The sequence below is a fragment of the Plutella xylostella genome, chromosome 9 (genome assembly GCF_932276165.1).
Source record: "Plutella xylostella chromosome 9, ilPluXylo3.1, whole genome shotgun sequence".
Lineage (NCBI taxonomy): Eukaryota > Metazoa > Arthropoda > Insecta > Lepidoptera > Plutellidae > Plutella > Plutella xylostella.
The window spans coordinates 7,220,400-7,243,551 of NC_063989.1; the positions used below are offsets into that span (position 1 = coordinate 7,220,400).

The window sequence follows — 23,152 nt, forward strand, 5'->3', positions numbered from 1 at the left end:
AAATCATAACCTGTTTTTTCAGTTTTGAAATGTAAAATTTACTGTTATGTCTGTTGTTTTAACTGCTGGTGTTCCTTATTTAATAAGAACCGATCAATAAATAAATATTTCTTTTTCAATAATAAATAAATATTTATTGATCCAGAGGGCTTTTAAAAATAAAAAATTGCGTTATGATCACTACCATCATACACAAAAATCTGCTACCTATCAATACCTCAAGGCAAGGCAAAAAAAACACCTTTTTAGGGTCCTCAAAAGGAATAAAGTAAACCTTATAGGATCACTTTGTTGTCCGTCTGTCTGTCTGTCACCACCGTTTTTCTCAGACACGGGTAAAGATATGAAGCTGATATTTCGCATAAATATACCGGGTGATTGGTAAGTCGATGTATTCCTTTAAATGGGTTATAGTCGAAGGCATTTCCAGTCGATTGAACCCCATAATGCATTATCCGAAAGTCAACCATTTCTGAGTTATTTAAGTTTTAAGTTTTTTTTATAATTTTGCCAAAATGTATGTTTAAAAGCCAAATATTTAAAAAACTAACTATTTTATTAATACTTTTTTGATTGTTTTGCATCAGTGACATCCTAGTCAACAAATTATAATCATTAAATGCGCAATATTCAACTTAATTTAAACACAGTGCTTCAAAATTATTGAAACATTAAGAAAAATTTTCAAAAGTTGAAAACAAAAATGCTTAATTAAAAAAGAATTTTATCTGAAAAATTTTCAGGCACTACAGCTTAAAAACATAATCAGTTTATAAGCTTTAAAATGACATATTCCAATCTAAAATCGATTAAGGTATGACCAAGATATATCCAAAACTACTGCATAGGCGGATAACTCTCAGTAGCGAAATAAACAACTTTTGTTCCAATTTAAAGGTAAAAAGTCTTATAACTGGACTTTGTAGAGCTCCGAACCGTTTACTAATTATTGTTCTCCGATAGAGCGGTTCCTCAAAAGCACAGATCGTCGACAAGACTGCTTCACCGAAACAATGCTTGTCCGATAACACGTTAGCCGAAAGTACTTTTCAATTATGATTGGTAAGTAACACAAAATAATTCTTCACAACCCGGTTCCCCAAAACTACTTTTAGACAAAGGTTAATTCGCCGAAAACATGATTGGCCAGCATGTGACAACAGCACTGTTCGACAATGATTGATTTAACTTCACCGTGCTCAAACACTGTGCCAAATGTTTTTGCTGAAAAGTTTCACCGAATAGTGTTATAGGAGATACAATTTGTCGGTTAAACAATTTCACATGCTGTGCAGTCGAAAAAGCATTCTATCGTCGAACCTATCGTCATCGAAAAGTACTTTTGGCTAACCGTGTTATCGGACAAGCATTATTTCGGTGAAGCAACCTTGTCGTCGATCTGTGCTTTTGAGGAACCGTGATATAGGAGAACAATAATTTTTAGTAAACGGTTCAAAGCTCTACAAAGTCCAGTTAAGACTTTTACCTTAAAATTGGAACAAATCTTGTTCGTTTCCCTACTGAGATTTGTCCGCCTATGTAGTCGTTTTGGCTATATCTTGGTCATACCTTAATCGATTTTAGATTGTAATATGTCATTTTAAAGCTTATAAATTGACTATGTTTTTAAGCTGTAGTGCCTGAAAATTTTTCAGATAAAATTCTTTTTTAATTAAGCATTTTCGTTTTCACCTTTTGAAACATTTTCTTAATGTTTCAATTATTTTGAAGCACTGTGTCTCAATTAAGTTGAATATTGCAAATTCAATGATTATAATTAGTTGACTAGGGTGTCACTAATGCAAAACAATAAAAAAAGTATTAATAAAATGGTTAGTTTTTTAAATATTTGGCTTTTAAACATAAATTTTGGCAAAATTATAAAAATAACTTAAAACTTAAATAACTCAGAAATGGTTGAGTTTCGGATAATGCATTATGGGGTTCAATCGACTGGAAATGCTTTCATCTATAACCCATTTGAAGGAATACATCGACTTTCCAATCACCCTGTATATACCTATACAAATTTACGGCCCGACAAAATAGGCAAATAAAATAATGAAAAAAAATTTTTTTTGGGCTACCTGCCTCACGAGATTTTTTTGGGACACGCATAGTTGGGGTGATTTTTTTTCTGTTGTTTTGATGAAAAATATTACAGGTAAGCTCAAACAATTTTTTGATTCAGCAATTGGTTAACGAAATATTAAGCTTTGAAGTGCTAATTTGTGTTAGACTCAAGTGTCCCCCCCCTTCTGGCTAAAAATTTTTAAACCAAAAAATATGAAAAAATTCACGGATGTAGTACATACGATGAAATTAAAAAGAAATTTATCTCAGGTAGTTAAGTATACTTGTACGGAACCCTCAGTGGGCGAGTCCAACTCGCACTTGGTCGATTTTTTTTGCTTGCCCATCACCTATTTTGAGGTCTGGATCCGCGCCTGGGTCACTGTAGATTAAGCAAACCGAACGAACGAGAGCTGTCGGTTTGTTTATTACAAATAGCTGTTCCCGCGAGCTTCGCTTCGCCTTAAAAAGTTTTCCCGTGGGAATTCCGGGATAAAAAGTAGCCTATGTTCTTTCCCAGGGTCTAGACCGTATGTATACCAAATTTCATTCAAATCCGTTCAGTAGTTTTTGCGTGAAAGAGTAACAGACAGACAGACACAGTTACTTTCGCATTTATAATATTAGTAAGGATAGTAGTGGAGTCGTGGTTAGCGCAGCGCTACAATCCTTAGTTAAACGAAGTTTTGGAGTTTTCGTACCGATTGCGTGACAAATCTCGTTCGTTAGTTTTTCGTATGCCATAGTGACCCCTCTAGACCAATATCAGCTATACACTGCGTTTTCATAGATTTTCAGCGATTAATGTAGCAGATTTTTGGACCGGGCTTTAACGCAAGTTTTAAGCAATTTGTTCAGTAATATGAGTGTTATCAATAGTACTAATGGATCAGATGATAGTGTAATTGACTCCGATAATTAGGATAATGGGGACTTATTACCAATTGCAGCAGTTCAATAGCCTGTGCGGGAAGTCTAACGACTGCTGGTGTCGTAGTATTCGAGAAATATTACAGTATGTAGCAAAAACTCCTCCGTAAAACAAGTACGTTTTTTATTTCAACCTACATAAGATTTAGGTACTCCCTAGAAACTACCAACCTTAATTTTCCTAATATGAAGAGAAAATAACGTTTTATCTAGGTACGGAACCCCGTACCTAGATAAAACGTAGTTAACCAACTATACTATCAAATAGTTGTCTGATCTACAAGAATGTAGGTAAACTGTGGACGTGTTCACGTCTCGTGAATAGTAAAATCAGGATTTCTTTTGTTTCAAATTATCCAGCTCGGGGCTTTTATTTCGTGCGGTTGTAAAGAAGTTTTATTTGAGCTTTATAGCCCTATTTATCAAAGTCCTCAGATAATATCACGAAATAACGATCCTATTTTATACTCCCCTTACCGTGAGTTTTAAGACCCTTATGGTCTTTGAAGATATCCCTTTGAGTCCCCGTAAATTCGATTGATATAAAATACCTGCCTGCCTTACTCGCTCAATAAGATAATGCATAAAGATTTTTCATGGTCTCGTAACCACGATACACGTGTAACGATTTTGGTCCACTATTTACGGGACACCCTGTATAGGTACGCTAGGACTTTTAGTACGATTGCTCATTTACTAAATTAAATCAAAAAAAGATGTGCTTTGTCTGAAAATAATAAATCGCGCTGAATACCTATTTTTCTGATGATACGACCGGCCGTGTGTAATTTTTCCTCTATATTTTGTTACATCATATTTGTTTGTAGACAAAGTAAGTCACTAATTCAGCGTGATCCTTTTTTGGACGACTAAAGTTTAGATAAATTGATTCACTTACCTTAGATCTAAGTAATGTACTTTAGCACCATACATTTTTCCCAAAGCTACTGGAATCCTTTTACAATCTTCTTGACCGCAATAGCTTAACTGAAACAAAACGTTGAAACTTATAAAAACTATATTCTTCGCTGGCTTTATTCAAGTGAAAAAGTGTGTTGGCCGGTAGAAAATGCTGTTAACATTAAGTGCACCATTTTTACACTTATTTTTGTACTTGTGAAATAAATAAATAAATATCGTTTAGATCGTATGATAATATATGACCACGGCTATTCTCTAAAATCATGAAAAGGTAAAATTAGGTAAGTAGGTACCACGTAAAACCACATCACGATTGCGATTTTTCAGTTATCCGAAATGGATCCTACTTTTCAGTACAGATAATATCTTAATTATCAAAGGCTCGCGGTATGCTACATATGTTCGCCTCCTTACGAGGTCCAGAATATTGTGAAATTATTGCTTCATTACATTATTCATCTACTACAAGTGCGGGTTGGGTAACAAACCTTTAATTTGCATGTATATTGGGAATCTGTTTACATGTAACAACGCTACAATTCACATATGTGAGTATAACAACGTGTAACGAATATCCTTCGAAATATTGCTTCATCATATTGGAATGGAACGGCCATTGTGTAAATGATAGCAATAATTTAGCAATATTCCCGATGGATCATTAATCCGGCTCCTATTCATTGAATGGTGTTATCCGTGATTGCTCATGTCCTGTGCAAATAAGTTCGTATTGTGGTATTTGTGTAAATAATCGAAAGTGATTTAATGAAATACTGGCGGGTCACTCTACCCTTCCTACGAAAAACGAAGTTCATCTATCTCGTTCGTTGTAACTAAGTATTAAACATACCGATCGATTGCATGACAGCTCTTATTAGTCAGTTTTTTCTCAATCAAGAGTAACCCCCCTGGTCTGTTTGCATTCAATCATGCATTTAGATTGTATATTATTATAATATGCAGCATCAATATGATCAGGGGGGTCACTCTCTAAGTAACCGAATAACGAACGAGAAAAGGCACGCTTAAAAAAGAGTCGTGGTTAGCGCTGAAATTTAGTTTTTCCTAAAGTTCAGAGCGCTGCACTAACCACGGCTCTATCTCGTTGAATAAAGCAGGCCCTGTAGCATAGGGCGCTATTAAGACGTGACAAGAGTTCTCCGTCTCGCTCGCTCTTGAAGTTGCGTGATATGAGTGAGCGCAATGCAAAACTATTGTCACGTCTTAAATGCGTCCTGTACTAGCCCTTCTGAAGGTTGCGTGGAATTTCTTGTTTGTTCGTTCGTAGATTCAGAGAGTGACCCCCAGTACTACCGACTGTAACGCCCGAACGGGCAGACAGGTGTGGTTCTAGTGAGCTCTCCAGTGTAAGTACATTCCAACTACTCACGTGATAGCACTTGAAACGTTTTGAGATGAGTACAATGCATTTTGGAATCTAGGTACATAGTATAAGTAGCTATACAATTTTGTATCTTGTCAACTCACAAAGCATATAAAAGTAGAGCTATTTATTGATTCAATCTTGATGTCGTCAAAAATCATTTTTTATCCTCTTAACAAAGAATGATTAAAGTCTTTGTTAAGAGGATAATAATGGTTTTTTGACGTTTTTTTGTTAGATCCTTAACGTACATGTGTAAGTTGCTATTGACCATACATGCATACAGGTTCCTCACGATGAACAAATTTACTTGTACTGTGTAATAGTATAAATAAGTAGTTTAGGACACTAAGGATAATTTAAATTCAGTCATCTAGTCCTCTGTAATTAGGTTTTGAAGTTAAATTAAGGATCTCTCAAGGGAATCTGGATGCCGGAGGGCGGTGTGTCTATCAACAGTTTAGGTTGAACGCGTAATCCCTTTATAACAACAAAATAGGAATTAGTTATCCTTGATATTTTTTATTTAATGGCGGATAAGCCTATAACTTTTTCAATTTATTAACTATGGTGATTAATCTAAGACAGGATTTGGTTATTTGTTGGTACTGATAGGGCTACCAAGAGCAATTATCCCTTATACTATATATTTTTTAACCCCCGACTGTAAAAGACGTGTATATGTGTTTATGTATATTATATGTATGTGTTGTGTATATTATCTGTGGTAGCGTACCTAGCTTCCAAACGGCTGAACCGATTGTCATATTGTAATGTTTTCTTTAATGGTGCCAAATAAAGAGTACTTATTCTATTCTTTAATTATCATCCAGTAATTCCCTCGATTGCAACTTCTCCTACAAGGGAAAATTCAAGGCCGTCGAAGACCCGGTCGAAAAAGAACATCTTGGGTCCAAAATCTTAAAGACTGGAACAACACCGACACCACATCCTTGTTCCTAGCAGCAGTCTCAAAGGAAAGAATAAGCCAGATGATTGCCGACCTCCGATAGGAGATGGTACCCAAAGAAGAAGAATTCCCTCGAGAGGCCCCTTACAGGCGTCGCGCGAAATAGGTACTTGGTATTTTTTCGGTTTACTTCACCATTTTTGTTACCTCAACACCCTGTATACTTAGAACTTAGGTACATATTATAATAAGGTAGAGTTATTATGTCACTGGGGACGTCACCTTTTGCACCTCGATAATTTAATTCCAGATTTTCCAAGAACTGAAACTGTAATATGTTTCACTGTAAATACTTGAAACTTATTTTGGAATGGCTGTTCAAGGAAATACGGTATGCAATAGTAGTTATCACATCCAGTGATATTATCAAAGAACATAAAAATATCATTGAATGCACCTACGTAATACGCTAAAATAACATTGATTTTATCCCTTCTAATCGGAATTACACATTCATAAAAGGACTGTCTAGGGAGCATTTTCGAGCTGAAATTTTATTTTAAACCCAAGAAATGATTACATATCTTATTTTGCTGTAACCTACAGTTTAATATACTTAGGTAAAGTACGTCAGTGGGCACCGGCTTCATATTATAACATGATTCCTACGGCTTCTTGGCTGCTGAACTAATACTGGGAACTTTGATTGCTATTAGGTATGTAAGTACTTATACCTAGTAATAGATAAGGCGCGTGCTACGTCACCGCTTCACTAACACCGTTAGTTGAAATAAAGGTCAGTGTCAATCGAGCAGCCGTCTTTTACTCTCGTATTTAACAGTGGCGACGGGACGCGTACCTACCCTCAAAGATTAACATAATTTGTGTGGACAATGTGTGCAGCATTTTCTCCGTTTGTCGGAAATATTTCCAGTTTCGACCACCAACAACAGGATTGGTCTACGTTTAAGAGTAGACTGGAGCAGTTTTTCCTGGCAAATGGAATAAATGAAGAATCCGATAAATCGGGAGTTAAGAGGCGCGCCATATTGTTGAGTGCACTCACAGACGATTCCTTCAAATTGGCGAGTAATTTGGTTTTACCCAATACGTTGGACAAAGTGAGCTTCCAAAACATTATTGATGTGTTGGACGCCCATTTCATACCAAAACGGTGCGGATTTGCTGAAAGGAGTAAATTCTACGCCGCGTCACAACAGCAGGGGGAGTCGTACGCACAATGGGCGGTCCGTTTAAGAGGCCTCGCCGCTCATTGTAACTTTAAACATTTAGAGGACGCCTTACTCGATAAATTCGTGATGGGCATGGCAGCGGGACCTGAACGCGAGAAAATCTTCACCTTGGACATAAAGGAACTGACATTGTCAGCGGCGGTGGACCAGGCGGAGAGCGTGCGGTGCGCGCGCGCGGCGGCGGCGGCGAGTGCACCAGCGGGGACCAGCGGCGGCGGCGACGTTCTTTTTAAAATAGAAGGAGTGTCGAAATCGCAACCCGACACAGATCGAGTGAAATGTGCAGTGTGTGGACGCAAAAACCACAAAACTAGCGAGTGCCGGTTCGCTAGGTACAAGTGCAAAAAGTGCAATTCTAAAGGTCACCTACGCAAAATGTGTAATAAAGTAAATTATGTCGGCGAAGACAATGTAAGCGAGGGCGATGACGGTGAGTACTTGTATAATATTCGTTGTCGAAACGGTACTCCTATGTCAGAAACTGTACTGATTAAAGATAAGCTAATGAAGTTTGAGATTGACAGTGGTTCTTCCGTAACGGCCATCTCTGATGTAACTTATAATTCGTGTTTCAGTGATGTACCATTGCGGCAAACAAACAAAAACCTTTTGAGTTATTCAGGAAACCAACTTAAGTGTTTAGGGTGTGTTAGTTTGCCTATAACTTACGAGAACAAAACAATTAACTTTGAAGTTTTCATAATTAAAAACGGCGGGCCACCGATATTAGGCCGTGATTTCATATCAGCATTCGAACTTCAATTATCTTCAATAAAGTACTGTGAGCTTTCTAGTTTAGGTGATAACGAACTCCAACAGCTAATTCATACATATTCGGATTTATTCTCAGACCGCCTCGGCTGTTTTAATAAATATAAAATAAAATTGCACTTGAAGGAAGATGCGAAACCGAGATTTATAAAGGCGAGACCGGTACCTTTTGCATTGAGAGAGAAGTTAGATAAGGAAATTGATAGGTTAGTTGAGTCTGAGATCATTGAACCTGTAAAGTTTTCGGAATACGCGTCACCCATTGTCCCGGTACTAAAGTCGGATGGTTCAGTTCGGCTATGTGCGGACTATTCGCAAACCCTAAATAAACAATTGTTAATTGAAAAATACCCATTACCAACAGTTCAAGAGCTTTTCACTAAATTGCATGGTGGGGTTCAATTCTCAAAGTTGGATATGAAATCCGCCTATAACCAATGCATTATTGAAGATGATAAAAATGTAACATGCATTAATACGCACAAAGGGCTTTTCAAATACAAGCGTTTAGTTTTTGGGCTTTCTTCAGCACCAGCAATATTTCAAAAGGTAATGGAGAGCATTCTTGGGCACGAGGGGGTATTAACCTTTTTAGATGACGTATTGATAACGGGTAAAGACAGGCAGGAACACATGGAAAGACTCAGACGCGTTTTACAAAGTTTCAAGGACGCAGGACTGACCTTACGCTATGATAAGTGTGAGTTTTTTAAGGATGAGGTATCGTATTTGGGCTATATCATCGATAAAAACGGCATTAGGAAATCTCCTGATAAAGTTAAAGCGATTAAGGAGGCGCCCACTCCTAAAAATGTAAATCAGTTACAATCATTTTTAGGACTAGTTAATTACTATCGTAATTTCGTACCAAATGCATCCTCCGTGCTCGCGCCTCTGTACGATTTACTAAAAAAAGATAAGAAATGGTCGTGGTTAAAAGAACATGACACGGCTTTCTGTGCAATAAAAAATGAGTTATCTTCGGAAAAAACATTAGCTCATTTTAACGTTAATGCTCACATAATTTTGACAGTAGACGCGTCAAATTTTGGGTTAGGGTCAATTCTTTCTCAAATAGGGGAAGACGGTCTGGAACGTCCTGTGGCTTACGCCTCCCGCACTCTAAATTCGGCAGAGAGAAAGTACTCTCAAATTCAAAAAGAGGCAACGGCCATAATTTTTGGAATACGTAGGTTTCACCAATTTTTATATGCGAGATCATTTGCTCTACGAACGGACCACAAGCCCCTAGTTGCAATTTTTGGACCAAACCACGGAGTGCCGGAGGTTTCAGCAAACCGCCTGCAAAGATATGCAATTTTTTTATCTGCGTACAATTACAAAATTGAATATGTGCGCAGCGCACATAATAGCGCAGATTTCTTATCACGAGCGCCCTTAGAACCGGGTTGTGCACGTGACGATAGCAAGTCGCCGCTCGGCCTCGGGGCCACGCAACAAGAGACTACCGCTTATGTAAATTTTGTCATAGATGGTAGCTTGCCAGTTACTCACAAGATTTTATCAATTGAGACTGGACGTGATACAGTGCTACGTAAAGTTGTTACTTACGTGCAGGAGGGCTGGCCAAAAAAAGTTTCAGACCAGAGTTTGAAACCGTATTACCTGTGCAGGCTTCAACTTTCGTTCGAAAATGGTGTGTTATTACGAGGGCATAAGGTGGTATTGCCGGAAGTTTTACGTTCGAAAATTTTAGACGAACTGCATACCTCACATCTAGGCATCGTTAAGACGAAAGCATTGGCACGATCCAAATTTTGGTTTCCTAAAGTCGATGAAGCCATAGATAAAATGATAGGAGAATGTAGCATTTGTGTTTGTTTACGGCCAGCGCCGCCGCGCTCACCTATTGTTTCATGGCCATACCCGAAACAAGCGTTTGATAGAATTCATTTAGATTTTCTCGGTCCAATCGATAACAGGATGTTTTTAGTAATTGTCGATGCCTATTCTAAATGGGTCGAATGCTATGACATGAAGAATAATGTTACGTCATCCAATTTGGTAAATAAGTTGTGTGATTTTATGTCACACTACGGGATACCCTCAACTCTGGTCAGTGATAACGGCACGGCCATGACATCAGATTGTTTTAAAAACTTTTGTAAACTAAACTGAATTCAACATCTCACTTCTCCGCCATACCACCCGGCTAGTAACGGCCAAGCCGAAAGTTTCGTCAAAGTTGTAAAAAAGGGCATAAAATGTGCTTTGCTACAGGGTCGTAATGCGGAGAGTATAAATAATAGGTTGCTTAGGTATCTTTTTGATTACCGCAATTCGGTGCATACCACAACAGGGCAATCTCCAGCTTCATTAGTATTTAACAGGGAACTGAAATCGAGACTCGATCTCATTTTTCCACCGTCACCGCCCCCGACAAATAATTTAACTAATACAGTTTATGAAAAACAGTGCTTACAGAATAAATATCGAGGTGGTACACTTAGGAAGGACTTTATCGCTGGCGATGACGTCATGTACAAGAAGCATTTAAACAATAATAAATTCATTTGGAAAAGAGGAACAATAGTGGAAAAGCTGGGCAAGATTATTTATCTTGTGAGGGATTCAGTTGACAAAAATTTAGTAAAGAAACATAAAAATCAGATTTTTAAGTATAAAGGGCAATCTCTAAACGAACATTACGATTTTAGCCTGGATAATGACAACACGCAGTTTTCGTTTAGAGAAGGGGAAGAGTTGGTTGGACACTTTGATAGTCCTAGCACAGAGCCCGGGGCATCGGCCTCTGCTCTTCACCAGGAGGCACCGACAGATGATGTCGAGTTTACCACTCCACACCAGTCCCCGGAGCGGCCGCGCTCCCCCGATGAGGAAACACGCGAACCTGTCCCTTCCCGTACTAGATTAGGATTAAGAGATATACCTAGAGTTGACTATAGGAAATTATTCTAGTTTTTGCAAGCCTTTAAATATTATTATACTTAGTTGTAAGCTTTGGTGGAGGGATATTAGGTATGTAAGTACTTATACCTAGTAATAGATAAGGCGCGTGCTACGTCACCGCTTCACTAACACCGTTAGTTGAAATAAAGGTCAGTGTCAATCGAGCAGCCGTCTTTTACTCTCGTATTTAACAATTGCTTTATGCCATTTATGTCGAGATCGTATTCTCTTTACAATCCTTTAACACCATGCACCATTAATGTAGTTGTTAATGTTGTTGTGTAAACAAACAGGTTTAACAACATAAAAGCTAATACCAAATTTCATTATAATCGGTTCAGCCGTTTCTACGTGAAGAAGTAACAAGCATAGACACATACACACTCACATACTCACAAACTTTCGCCTTTATAATATTAGTAGGATTGATGTGTTTGATTTATAATATTTGCAGCACTTTGACGGCAATGTTGGCAATTCGTACCCCGAGTCCGCGTTGTTCTATGCTCGTACCTATCTAAGTACTTACCTACTTGTCACTTGCACTAATCAATATTGTAAACTTTCTACGCAGAGGTATGGAACTATGGATAAGCTCGCCTGTGTAGTCACAATCAGTTAGGAACTATCAATCCGGGTGCAGTCAAAGAGCTAATCGGGTTAGCTGTTTGTCGGAAGCTTAAATCCTGCCGGCCGAAGCTCGTGGCCCTCTTTAACACTATTAGAGTAGCCTCAGCGGAGCCAGCCGGTAACTTCCTGAAACGACGCTTCAGACGTCGAACAGTATCAATATTTAACACGAACTATTGGATAGGAGGTACTTGATCATTTCAAATGTTCATTAACCTGACAAGTCTGTGAGATATGTCTGATGGAAAATTTGAAAGAATGAGTCTATGGGAAGATCTCTTATGAAAAATATGTTATGCTTATATTTGTACAATAAAGAATTAAATAATAATAATCATATTTTATCACCAATTTTAGTGAACAGCATACTTAACTGCAATGAATTCATACCTACCCACTCGGGAATAAACTTCTGTACATGCTCTATACTGCGAATAGTATGTTAGGTGGTGTGTTGGCAATTTACCATATTTACAGTTGATGCCCTACTGACTGCGGTATCGTACGGACGAAGTACTAAGATAAGTGTAAGTACCTACTGACCTCCAGCTGAGATTACAACCCTTGCGAGCAGGGTCACGAGTCACGAGGCTACAGCGACATGTCACTCTATACCCGTAAACAGTGGTATACATATACATATTTACACACAAGATCAAGAGTACCTACTTCGTAAACGAAAAGGCATACTTTTCTACTGTACACCTATGGTACCTATAGAAAAAATCTTAAAATGTTGAAATCTCAATTATTGTACAGAGATATTTAAGTCTTGATGCAGAATTGTAAAATATAACTCAAAATCAAAGTTTTCTTGGTGTACCATCATATACAAAGTATCATATTGGCTTTTGGCTGAAAAATATCGTACAACCATGATATAAAGTTTGAACTATAGGTCTATATTATTAAATGTTTGGTTCTTGTTTTTGAATGTGTGTCATATTACGCAATTATTTAAAAAAAAACTAGTTAACAGTTAGCATGCTATTGCTAGGGGCTCTGGGGCTTCTCCAGAAATACACTCTGAAAATCCCTCACAGGCAACATTAACTATGTTAACTAAGTTACAAAACTAATTATTGTAAACGGTTTACCTGGGTCCTCTGGTGATCCTTATCAGATATACAAACAACACTCATATGTGATAAGTTCTTTTTACCATTTTCACAACTTGCTCTAGTCCCTGTTGTGGTCATCAGTTTTAAAGAGTACTTGTACTGGGTTTTGGTAGTTGATTCAGCATCCTTGAATGTTTGAGTGTATTCCTTCAAAATGGTAAGCAGTCCACCATACTTAGTTATCACAATCATCCACTTGACAATAGCGAGAGGGAACACATAACTCTCGACAAAACTTAGGACCACTATGCCAATGTTAATGGCAGTATATACTCTGTTAGAAAACATTTTGGAAAACACTTTCTCTTTATATAATTTCCATGTCTTTACTTTTTGTAATTTATCCTTGCCATATTTGGAGGGTCAAGAGATAAAACTAAATCCATTCTAAATCTAAACAATCCATCACCCAGTACAGTACAAGCTACACTAAACGGCTCTAGGTCTAAAAGCACACAATGCCTAAGTGCTCTGATCCTGTTATGCCACTGTGACTCGTCTATTACAATAATTCAATAAGCTGATGTGTGTCACTAGACAACCGTGCCACAGATTTTTATATAATCTTTGTTAGCATCACAAGTTAATTCATACAAAGAGTTAACAAAATTTTTAAAAACTTAAAAGTACCAAAAAAGTGTAGGTATATTGTCTTTGCCTCCTTAAGTTATTATTTAAGCATAAATGAATAAATTCCATGCATGAAATTGAGTAACCAGAGCAGACAGAGCTTTCAATGCCTCTTTAACACTCTTTATGCTGCACTATCATTGTAATGCAAATGACCATCAGTGTGGCGCTTGAATTAATTAGTCTCATACAGTGCTGTGGTTAGAAAGCTACATTTTTTGCACAAGCTATACACATACATTTATGACAGAAACATTGTAGAACTAAAACATAGGTGAGAGATCAATAAACCTTAAACATAACATATTGTCCAAAACTTGATGAAGAAATTTGCCATCAGAAAAGAATGAAGAAAGTTAGACAGTTTAAGATTTGATGCATCTGGTGTGGTGCACCATACGCCATCAAAGTCAAATGACTATTCAATGAGTCTAATGTAAAGTAAAAAGTAAGTATTTATTTCCATAAAACATGTTTACAGTGGAATCATCTGCAAATTCCGCACTAGACGAACATAAAGTCTCTCAAGTATTTTAAAGGTGATTCTAGTTAGTGGACTACAAGTAAGATGCGGTGGGGCGGCGACATATTAATCGCACTTGACATCAGGAAGAAGCCTTAGTAGGAATACAACTGAATGTTAACATATTTTTGGTGGGTGAAATTGCTGTTTTGTGTAAGTAGATACGTATCTGATTAATTAATTAAATGTTAGTTGACAAGGTGAACTTACCTTATTTCCATCAAATGATAGGGCAAAGTTATTTACATGATTCTCCTCCATCTTCCGTAGTAACACTTGAAACTTGACTTACTTGACCGACTCAAAACTAAGTAAGGTTATTTAATAAATGGCTTGGTTAGTGGTCTGCCTCTGATACATGTAATATTTTATTGAATAATGTAGTAAGTAAACTATTATAAGAGTAGATAATAATATTTTATGCTAGTAAAACACCCAAACAAACTTTTCAAAAACTTTTTCTGACTGACAATGACAAAACAGAATCGAGGAGACACAACATGACAGGTGTCATGTCAATGTTAAACGTCAAAAATTAATTTCGTTGCGTAAATCGCGTTCAATGAGCTCTCGAGCGCGCCAGCGCTAGAAAGTGGCGGCAACGGCGAAAAAAGTTTTTTTTAAATTATTTTATTTACAGGCTGTTGCACAACGGGTATTGTATACTATGCCGAAACCTACGTTTGCAGTGTATTAGTTATATCTAAGCCCAGAAATGGTCATGGCGTGACAACACTGACAACCCCTCTTTACAGTAAGTAGATAGAATGAGATAGAATAAGGAGGCCACTGCAGCAGTGATCTTGATCTTTTCTTTCGCCTATACTTACCTACTTAATAATATATCAAGACCAGAACGCAGCCACGATAGTTACCTTATTTAAATTCTTCTTCTTCAGGTCCTCCCATTTGCAGGCATACAGGCAGCATAATAGTTAAATAGGCGCTCCAGCAACCGCTCTGATGTACTTAAGCGCATCTCCAATAGAATACGTAGTAAGCCGCGTACACACCGGGCCAACGAACGCCAACGAACGTTTTTCGTTGGCCTTCGTTTCTGCAATCTGCCCTGTATTATGTATGTTAATATCCATCGTTGGGATAACCGTTGGCGTTCGTTGGCCCGGTGTGTACGCAGCTGTATACGAACAGACTGAGCTTCCCTTTGTGTTCGCTCAAAATCCGGAAGTGCGAAGGTACAACAACAACCTACGTGAAGCAGTTACAGGAGCATCCAGCAAGGAGCGCAAGAGGTTCACGAACATAGTGGATATCCGATGAATTCCCCTTTTGAAAAGCTGTATAAGTACTTGATAATTATGTTCCAAGGTTCCTAATAATATTAGGCGTGGAGTGTGGCGTGCGGTGTGACGAGCGTGGCTGCACGACGCGATATTTCTACTTCCTTGCCACACCGCTCTACGAGTGTGTGTGACTGGTAGGGGCATAACATAAACAGATAAGTACTTAACTAACATGCAAATTTTAACTAGAGTGAATATTTAGGTAATTAATAGGTAAGTCTAGTGATGTAGGTAGATAGGTAGGTACTTAAGTTTTTTTTGTTTTAAAGTAAACGTACACTATTCACGTTTCAATGATTACGTACGCACGCTCTCAATGCTACATATCCCTGTCATACAGTGAAGTGAAGTGTTTATAAACATTTACATTTTCTTTTTGTAATGTAGGTAGGTAGGTACTTAATGAGTGTAATCCCTCTCATTCCAATAATGAGCATCTCTGTAATGCTTAAGCAAACACGTATTTAATCATCATTAACTTTTGGGCTCGACTGTTTGCATAAAAAAGCCTTTGTTTCCTTTATTTAACGAAAATTTTAATTGCTAAAATAACGTTAAGTATTCAATTGAAATTTTTGGTGTTGAAGCTTTGTTTGGCTTAGGTGAAAGAAGCTGCTGCCCTACCACCTCGATAAGGCTCTAACTATACTATAGTATAATAGGATATAGGTACTTACCCACTTAAGTACTTTTGGTACCTACTTTACCAGTGCCAAGGCGCGAAGGCATCCTCTGTGTGGAGTTTAGATTAACGATAAGTATATGAACAAGATCGAGTGTCAGTGCAAAATAAACGTCTCGACAAATAACACCCCACTACAGTGCCACAAACTTCCCAACTAACATCGTAGCGTTAAAAAAACTCTCATATAACTTGTATAATGGTTCCATTCGAAAATTAAAGTGTTAAGACATAGCTGTATAAGAGTGTAGGAGAGTGCTCTAACTCACTTATAACCACGAAAGAGGCCCACGATTTTGAGAGTAAAGGCTTTAGAAAGTCTGTAAAACGGTGTCATTGAAGTGTTTAAGTTATAGAAAGCCTGTAGTACGGTGTCATTGAAGTGCTAAAGTTACTATAGAAGAGCGTTTAATCACTCTCAGCTAGAACTTTTACCGGTATAGTTGTAGTTGTAGAATGGTTATTTGACACTCTGACTCTTATTTGTTTGGTAAAAAAGGGTTAAGTGAGTATGTTACCGTTTTTCGAATACACTTTTACCATACAAGTTGTATGTCTTTGGAAATAATAGTGTCAACAGCAATCATACGCGACAGTATTAAAGTGACAGTATTGATAAATACTAAATAACAGTAAATATAATATATTAACTTGACTTAACATGTTTTGTGAATTGAAAATAATATGCCATTGTAATTTTACTGTAATGTATACCATATTTCCCACCTCAATTTTAATGCGCTCCGAATTTATTAAGGATTTCAAATGAAACATAAGTAAATATAAAATAGACGACTCAATTTTGTATTTTTTTGTATCCTTGTTGTATGTCCATTAGTTTTATAAATCGATTGGCATGACTGGAATGACAAAATTCACATAAATAGGTAAGTATTTTAAAGCAAAATATTGTTTATCCCAGCAATTTATAGGTTAGGTCGCCAATGCAAATGGCGAACTTACATTTAAGACATATAGACTTACCTAAGTCATCTATTACACTTTTTGAAATAGAACACCCTTAGCCAAGGGTATTATGCAGTCTTAGTCGATCCGCACAGTCTTGCTTAACACCGTTACTTTTACAGTCTACTTGCCTAACGCAATAAGCGTAAGTTAAGTTAACCTTAAAGATTAAAACTGCATTGTTGAGTTTTCCAACACTGTAAGAATCTTGTCTTACTACACTCTTGACAAAATCTCTTTTATAACCAATAACTGCAGCCTAAATTCAATATGACACCTAAAGATTTGTATGCGTATTAAAGGAAACCACTTAACAACCATAAGTGTTAACAGGTGTCGGTGAGTACTCTTGTATAACTTTAGGTTGTAGAAACAGTTTAAACCTATAACATCTAATTTATAATTGCTTTGACTAATACCAATGTAACACTTAAACCTGCTGTTAACACTAATTTCATTTTTTAACTCATCTTTATCGCTTTATGTTAGAACTGAGATAATTATAACACAGTTATACAGGTTAAAGTTATAAAAATAGCTGTAACTGAGGGTAAAATGTTTGTTGGGTTATCTGTTCCGGTGACAGCTCACGTAAATGTGTAATATTTCTTGATTCAATAAGATTTTAAGTTTGCCAGTAGTGGTAATACGCTCTTGTGGTTTCAATAAACCCATCTAATCTATATCAATATATAATTCCTTAGTAAATAATGAGATATGAATCAATTTAGTTCGCTCTCACCGGAACAGATAAGTTTGTCGCACTATAGGCTCTTAGTTTGGTTCAAAGAGTACCTAGTGACTTTATTAATTGGTACAATGGTTGTCATGTTGCACTCTAACAGCCAGTTTCTATATCTCTATCTATCCATAACTGGTAGTTACTTTCATACGATTTTGACATAATCAAAAGTAAGCATCTGTCAAAATCGTATGAAATTAACTACCAGTTATAGATAGATAGAGTTATAGAAACTGGCAGTAAACAAAATACGAACAGATTTTTGCTTGTTGTATGTAACATCAATCTTGTTCGCATATCGTTAATCTAAGACGAGGAGCAAGAGGTTAATTTTATTTAATTAGGACACAAATAAATTTAGATCTGCTCATAGATAGGTATAGAAAAAAACTTGGCTCTGGCTCTACAAGAGATCTGTGTATAAGGACCACAGGTAAAAAAAAACTTATTTTGTAAGTATTCTACTGGATTCTGATTCTGAACAATGTCTAACTAAAGTATTACTTGATAGTTGGTAATCTATAACATTTAATTTAAATTGGTTAACATTGACGGGGGCTTCGTTATCAACTTTCATAACCAACTTACACCGTTATAGGAACTAATTAATGATGAATTTTTCATCCCTGCTAGAAACTTGGAACAAAAATGCGGGGTTTCACATAAATTTTTAATGAGCCACCTCAAATAGTTTCTGGAAAATTGCTGTAATGCAAGTAGGTATTGAAAAAGTTTGAATTAAAACAAGTTTGTTAAAACTTAAATAACTTTACTCTATTGTTCCATATCGACCTTACAGGCTGCTCAGATTTAGAAATAAAAGTTGTAACCTACTTATAGTACAGGTAAGTTGACTGGTAGAACTACCCTATGTACACTTATGTTTAGACTAAGGATTAAATAAAAATATAGGTAGGGTAACTATTTATTAATGTATGGCATATGGTGAATTAGCCGAGAGGTAGATATCTGCACTACCTACCTACGTTGAGATCATTGCGTCATTGTAAAATATTAATGTATAGGTTCTATTTGTTGAGTAGGACATAAAAATATATTACATATTGAGGCAGGTAGGTATAGGTAGGTAGATCTCTATTAAATAATGGCAATGTATGTACTTAAGTAAGCAAAACGTAATACTTACTTACATGTTATAAATCTTAAAAACAAGTAATAAAGTTATCTCAGAAATCTAATTAAATATAAGTACTTATAACATTAATTATCATTAGAGTTAAAATGTCACTGTACAAAAATCACTTCAGAATTCCAAGAGATCTATTCTGGCTATTATATCCATAGAATTTAAATAACACGAGGCGTTCTAACTGAAATCCTCCCATTAAAATTTTATCTTTAATAAACACGTTTCAGGAATTTAAGCAATAATTTTCATCAAAACTTGCCAATTTTGTCAAAGATTATTGAATGAGGAAAGGATTTCAATGTGGAGATAAAATATCCAGATTAGACCCGCACTTTAAACTTTCCTTTCATACCAACTCGCCGAAATCACTCTAGACTAGAAAGTACCTACTCAATAACAATAAACCCAAAATAAGTCTGTATAAGATAAACTGGCAGTGTGACCAGTTTCTATCTTGTGCAGAATTATCCTATATGTGTAAGTAATGACCCTTCCACACTCTCCACACGTCCCTCGCCTGTCCAATTTCGTTGAGTGTGAGTGTGAGGTACGTGCACTGAGCTATCATAAAACTAAATATGATAGGCAAGTTAGTTCCCGATTTTTCTGATACTTCAGTGGTTGCGCGGACTCTATCGCCAATACCATTTAATACCTACTCTTGGCTCCTGCAAAAATCGGTAATACAGTTTACAGATACAGAAGTTGCAAAATAGGGTACCTATGTCATACAACACAACATAAACATTTATCATGTAAACCGAAAATTGGGCATTTCAGCTTCAACACCCATGTACCCGTGACGCCTGTAATACAATAGATAGATAGGCAATGTATGAACCGCAGTGTAGGTCACTGTAGGCGAGTACAGAGGCAGGGTGTCATAGATAAACCGCAGCTAAACACAGAGGCTAATCTGCGGTTAATACTTAAAGATCTTCGCACCGGTCGTACATATAGTTGCATTCATAGAATAGAAGTAATAAAGCTAACGTGCGTTTCAGGGTTTCAGGCAATGATTTCAAAAGGAAATGACACCAGCGCGCTGGCCCTAATTCATACAAATTATGACAGATTTATGAGATTTTAGGTCCAACGCGAGGGTGTCATTTTCTAGAGCCTGTCCTTACGCTAGTAATATATAAGTCAATGCTGGTTTCAGGCGATTACAATAATTATCTCAAGACAAATGCGAGCGCACGGACAGCGCCCTGACGGGCAGCAGGGTCTTGACGCTGGCCGTGTGGTCCGTGGCGTGCCGTATCGACGCGCACTTGAGGCACTTGCCGCTGCCCGCGTCGCCGCTCCGGGGGGGCCGGCACTTGCAGAGGAAGAGGCGGCGCGGCACGCTCGACCCGTTTATGCCCACCATTTCTGTACGGGAGAATAAAGGGTGTTATGGGTGATGTAGGTGGTATTTTATTAGTTATGTGTAAGTAATTGTAATAAGGTCCAGTATAAAGTGTGGGCCAACGGAAAACCGGAAATACAAAAAGTTTCAGGAATTCGAAATAAGCACATTTTTTATCAAACGTAGTTTTTTATATTTACACGAGTTTCCCCTACGTGTACGAAATAAATTATATATTTTTACAGTTCATGCAGACGTATAGGTACTGTTATAGAAAACTACTGCGCTATTATAATACGGTCGTATAATAATAAAACCCGGTACGCTACGAATTAATATGAAAAAAAACACCACTCAACTCAACCAGATCGGTGTTTCTAGTAGGTACCTATAGGTTTACTTTTATCAATCAATATTTTGCGCAAACAATAAATAATAGTCGTTGCGATGCCGTGGTTTGTTTCAGCAGCACGCCTCTGGCAGCGACGGATTAAACGATTAACGATCCTAGCGAAATAGGTATTTAGGAAAAGTATTGCTGTCGCTCGTGCACTCGCCCGCGCCGGGCACCGCACACACACATGCAAGTAGCGTCACGCACACATCGACGGACGCTGCCGCGCCGCCACCGCCGCCGCCGCCACCGCGCCGCGCCGGTTGGCGAGAAATTGCGACCAAACACGGAGTGTCTTCGTCTTACCTTCATATTATTATTTCTGTGTTGTGCTTGTGAGTTGTGACTTGTGAGCGAAACTTGAAATTATTGAAGATAAATAGAAAGAAGTAGGTATAAGTAGTAAAGTTAGACGAGTTTCAGTTTCGAAAAGGCTTTAGTACAATAGACCACATCCACACAGTAAGGCAGATTATACAGAAGACCGAAGAGTATAATCAGCCTTTGTGGACTACTATGAAAAAGCCTTCGACTCCATCGAGACCTGGGCAGTTTTGGAATCCTTTCAGAGATGCCAAATCGATTGGCGCTATATCGAGGTGTTGAGATGTCTGTACAACGCCGCTACTATGACTGTCCAAGTACAGGACCACAAGACAAGACCTATCCAACTGCAACGTGGAGTGAGACAGGGGGATGTGATATCTCCGAAACTGTTCACCAATGCATTGGAAGATGTCTTTAAGACGTTGGACTGGAAAGGACATGAGTAGTAAATTATTGGGCATTCTACTCCACCGAAATCAGCCAGGCCTCACTCCGTTCGGGGCTCCCTGCGGTCGCCCTCCGCCTGGCTGATTTCGTTGAGTAGAATACCCAATAATTTATTTTCCGCCTGGCTGATTTCGTTGAGTAGAATGCCCAATAATTTATTTTTATAGGTAATATTTTGATTATGCATTTCTACTAATTTGCTCGGGAACTAAACTTCATACTTTAAATAATTTGCCTAAAATTTTATTAAACACTGACTTACATGAGTGCTTCCAACTGTGAATTAATTATTAAAGATCACACAAATATAAACTATCTGCACAAATGAATCTAACGAACCAACAAGTTTTTGTTTTACGGTTTAAGTCGTATATATCAGTTTTTGTTAAAATAATCATACAGCGTCAAGATCCGAAGACACTTAGTCCTCGTTTAAATCTAGACTGATCCCGGAATCGCTGAGTTTCCGCATAAGATCTAGCTCCTTAGTCCCGAAAACGCTGAGTTCTCGCTTAAGACTGTGGAACCTGTTTGATTATTTATACATAACTGATACCTCCGGACTAAACCATACTTGGGTTTGGCACGATCCCGGGAGCGCTGAGTTCCCGCGTAAGATCTAGCTTCTAAGTCCCGAAAACGCAGAGTTCTCGCTTAAGACTTAGGAGCCGCCACTCAACTCCGAAGACGCAGATTCCTCGCTTCAAGTCGAGATATGCTTAACCCCAAAGACCTGCATGTGGTATGAGTCTAAAAACCATAATGAATAAAATGTCTGTTTCAATGTACGTAAAGTGATTCGGGGTTCTCAACTTTGGGTATCATTTTGATCGTGATATCACTTTCTAAAACATAGCGTAAGAAATGAACAATCTAAAGAAACTACCGTTTCATAAGAAATGAGTATGATAAAATATCATAATTATATTTACCTAATAGGTACTTGAAGCCCAAATGGTCAGCGAATACGTTTTGAAATTCTTTTATGACAAGTAGGTATCAAGTTATAAACATACTAGTTTGATATAAGTTAGTATGTCTTCAATATAAGTACTTATATCTAAATAGTTTTTTTTACATAAAATATGTTTTCTATAAAATGCATCTTATTTATTTAACTCAGATTATTTCAAATAAAATGTTACGTACTCCTTACCATGTTTTACCAAGCCTAATAGACCAGGAGCTAACAATATGAATATGTATGAGATATAATATATATTTGAAAACACCGTCGTGGCTGTTTACCTGTGGTGTAGCGGTTAAGATGGTGGTTTTCATTCCACAGGTTGTTGGTTCAATATAAACTTAAAGTTATAAATAAGTTTATTACACACTACATACATTAAACGTACCTTTACGAAAAATGCTTGTGACTCAGCTTAAGGTCTTAATATTGGCGAAATTATACCTAGGTATGTTTAATATTAAAAACTATTGGTCTCGCGCCCGGCCTATCGACTTTTCCACGGTTTTGCTTACGCTGCATCACGAGGCAGCGCGGCTGCGGCCAGTTCTTGATATATGATATTATTGTTTGTCCATATTCTATTCATTTATGCGATGGTTTAGTGGTTAATGAATTAGGAAGTACTAGATTCTATTTTAAAATAGGTTCATAAAATAAAATTACTTTCTGTACTTTGGGTGTTAATAAACTTTGTTATTAAAGTAAATTTATATACCTACCTAGATATTTACAGCGAAGAAAG

The 23,152-nt window shown here is 37.3% G+C and overlaps 2 protein-coding genes and 1 long non-coding RNA gene across 4 annotated transcripts in view; 2 read left to right on the plus strand and 1 right to left on the minus strand.

Moving 5' to 3' along the window:
* The window catches only part of LOC105385982 (leucine-rich melanocyte differentiation-associated protein), a 32,959-nt gene extending 18,426 nt beyond the window's left edge, over positions 1–14,533 (minus strand). The window contains exons 1-2 of one of the 2 annotated variants that reach the window (XM_011556464.3): positions 14,288–14,533; positions 3,902–3,990 (exon numbers count right to left, since the gene is read on the minus strand). In XM_011556464.3, coding sequence (XP_011554766.3) covers positions 3,902–3,990; positions 14,288–14,338 — 140 coding nt within the window. In that variant the 5' untranslated portion in view covers positions 14,339–14,533. Of the gene's footprint in view, positions 1–3,901; positions 3,991–12,900; positions 13,617–14,287 lie in introns of those variants that run through there. The other variant, XM_011556456.3, reaches the window with a different exon arrangement.
* Positions 6,941–10,969, plus strand: LOC125489010. Its single transcript, XM_048623263.1, has 2 exons — positions 6,941–7,901; positions 10,679–10,969. Exons 1-2 carry the CDS (start codon positions 7,112–7,114, stop codon positions 10,690–10,692), a joined length of 804 nt encoding a protein of 267 aa, XP_048479220.1. The 5' UTR covers positions 6,941–7,111; the 3' UTR covers positions 10,693–10,969.
* Positions 14,534–15,267: 734 nt separating the features above from the next.
* LOC125489019 lies at positions 15,268–20,521 on the plus strand. The gene is made up of 2 exons (XR_007266671.1): positions 15,268–15,377; positions 20,084–20,521. It is a non-coding gene; the product is annotated as an uncharacterized LOC125489019 (long non-coding RNA).
* The last annotated feature ends 2,631 nt before the right edge of the window (positions 20,522–23,152 follow it).

Bases quoted from the DNA above. Each gene is read 5' to 3' on its own strand.
- LOC125489010 (XM_048623263.1), top strand. From the start codon at position 7,112: ATGTGTGCAGCATTTTCTCCGTTTGTCGGAAATATTTCCAGTTTCGAC.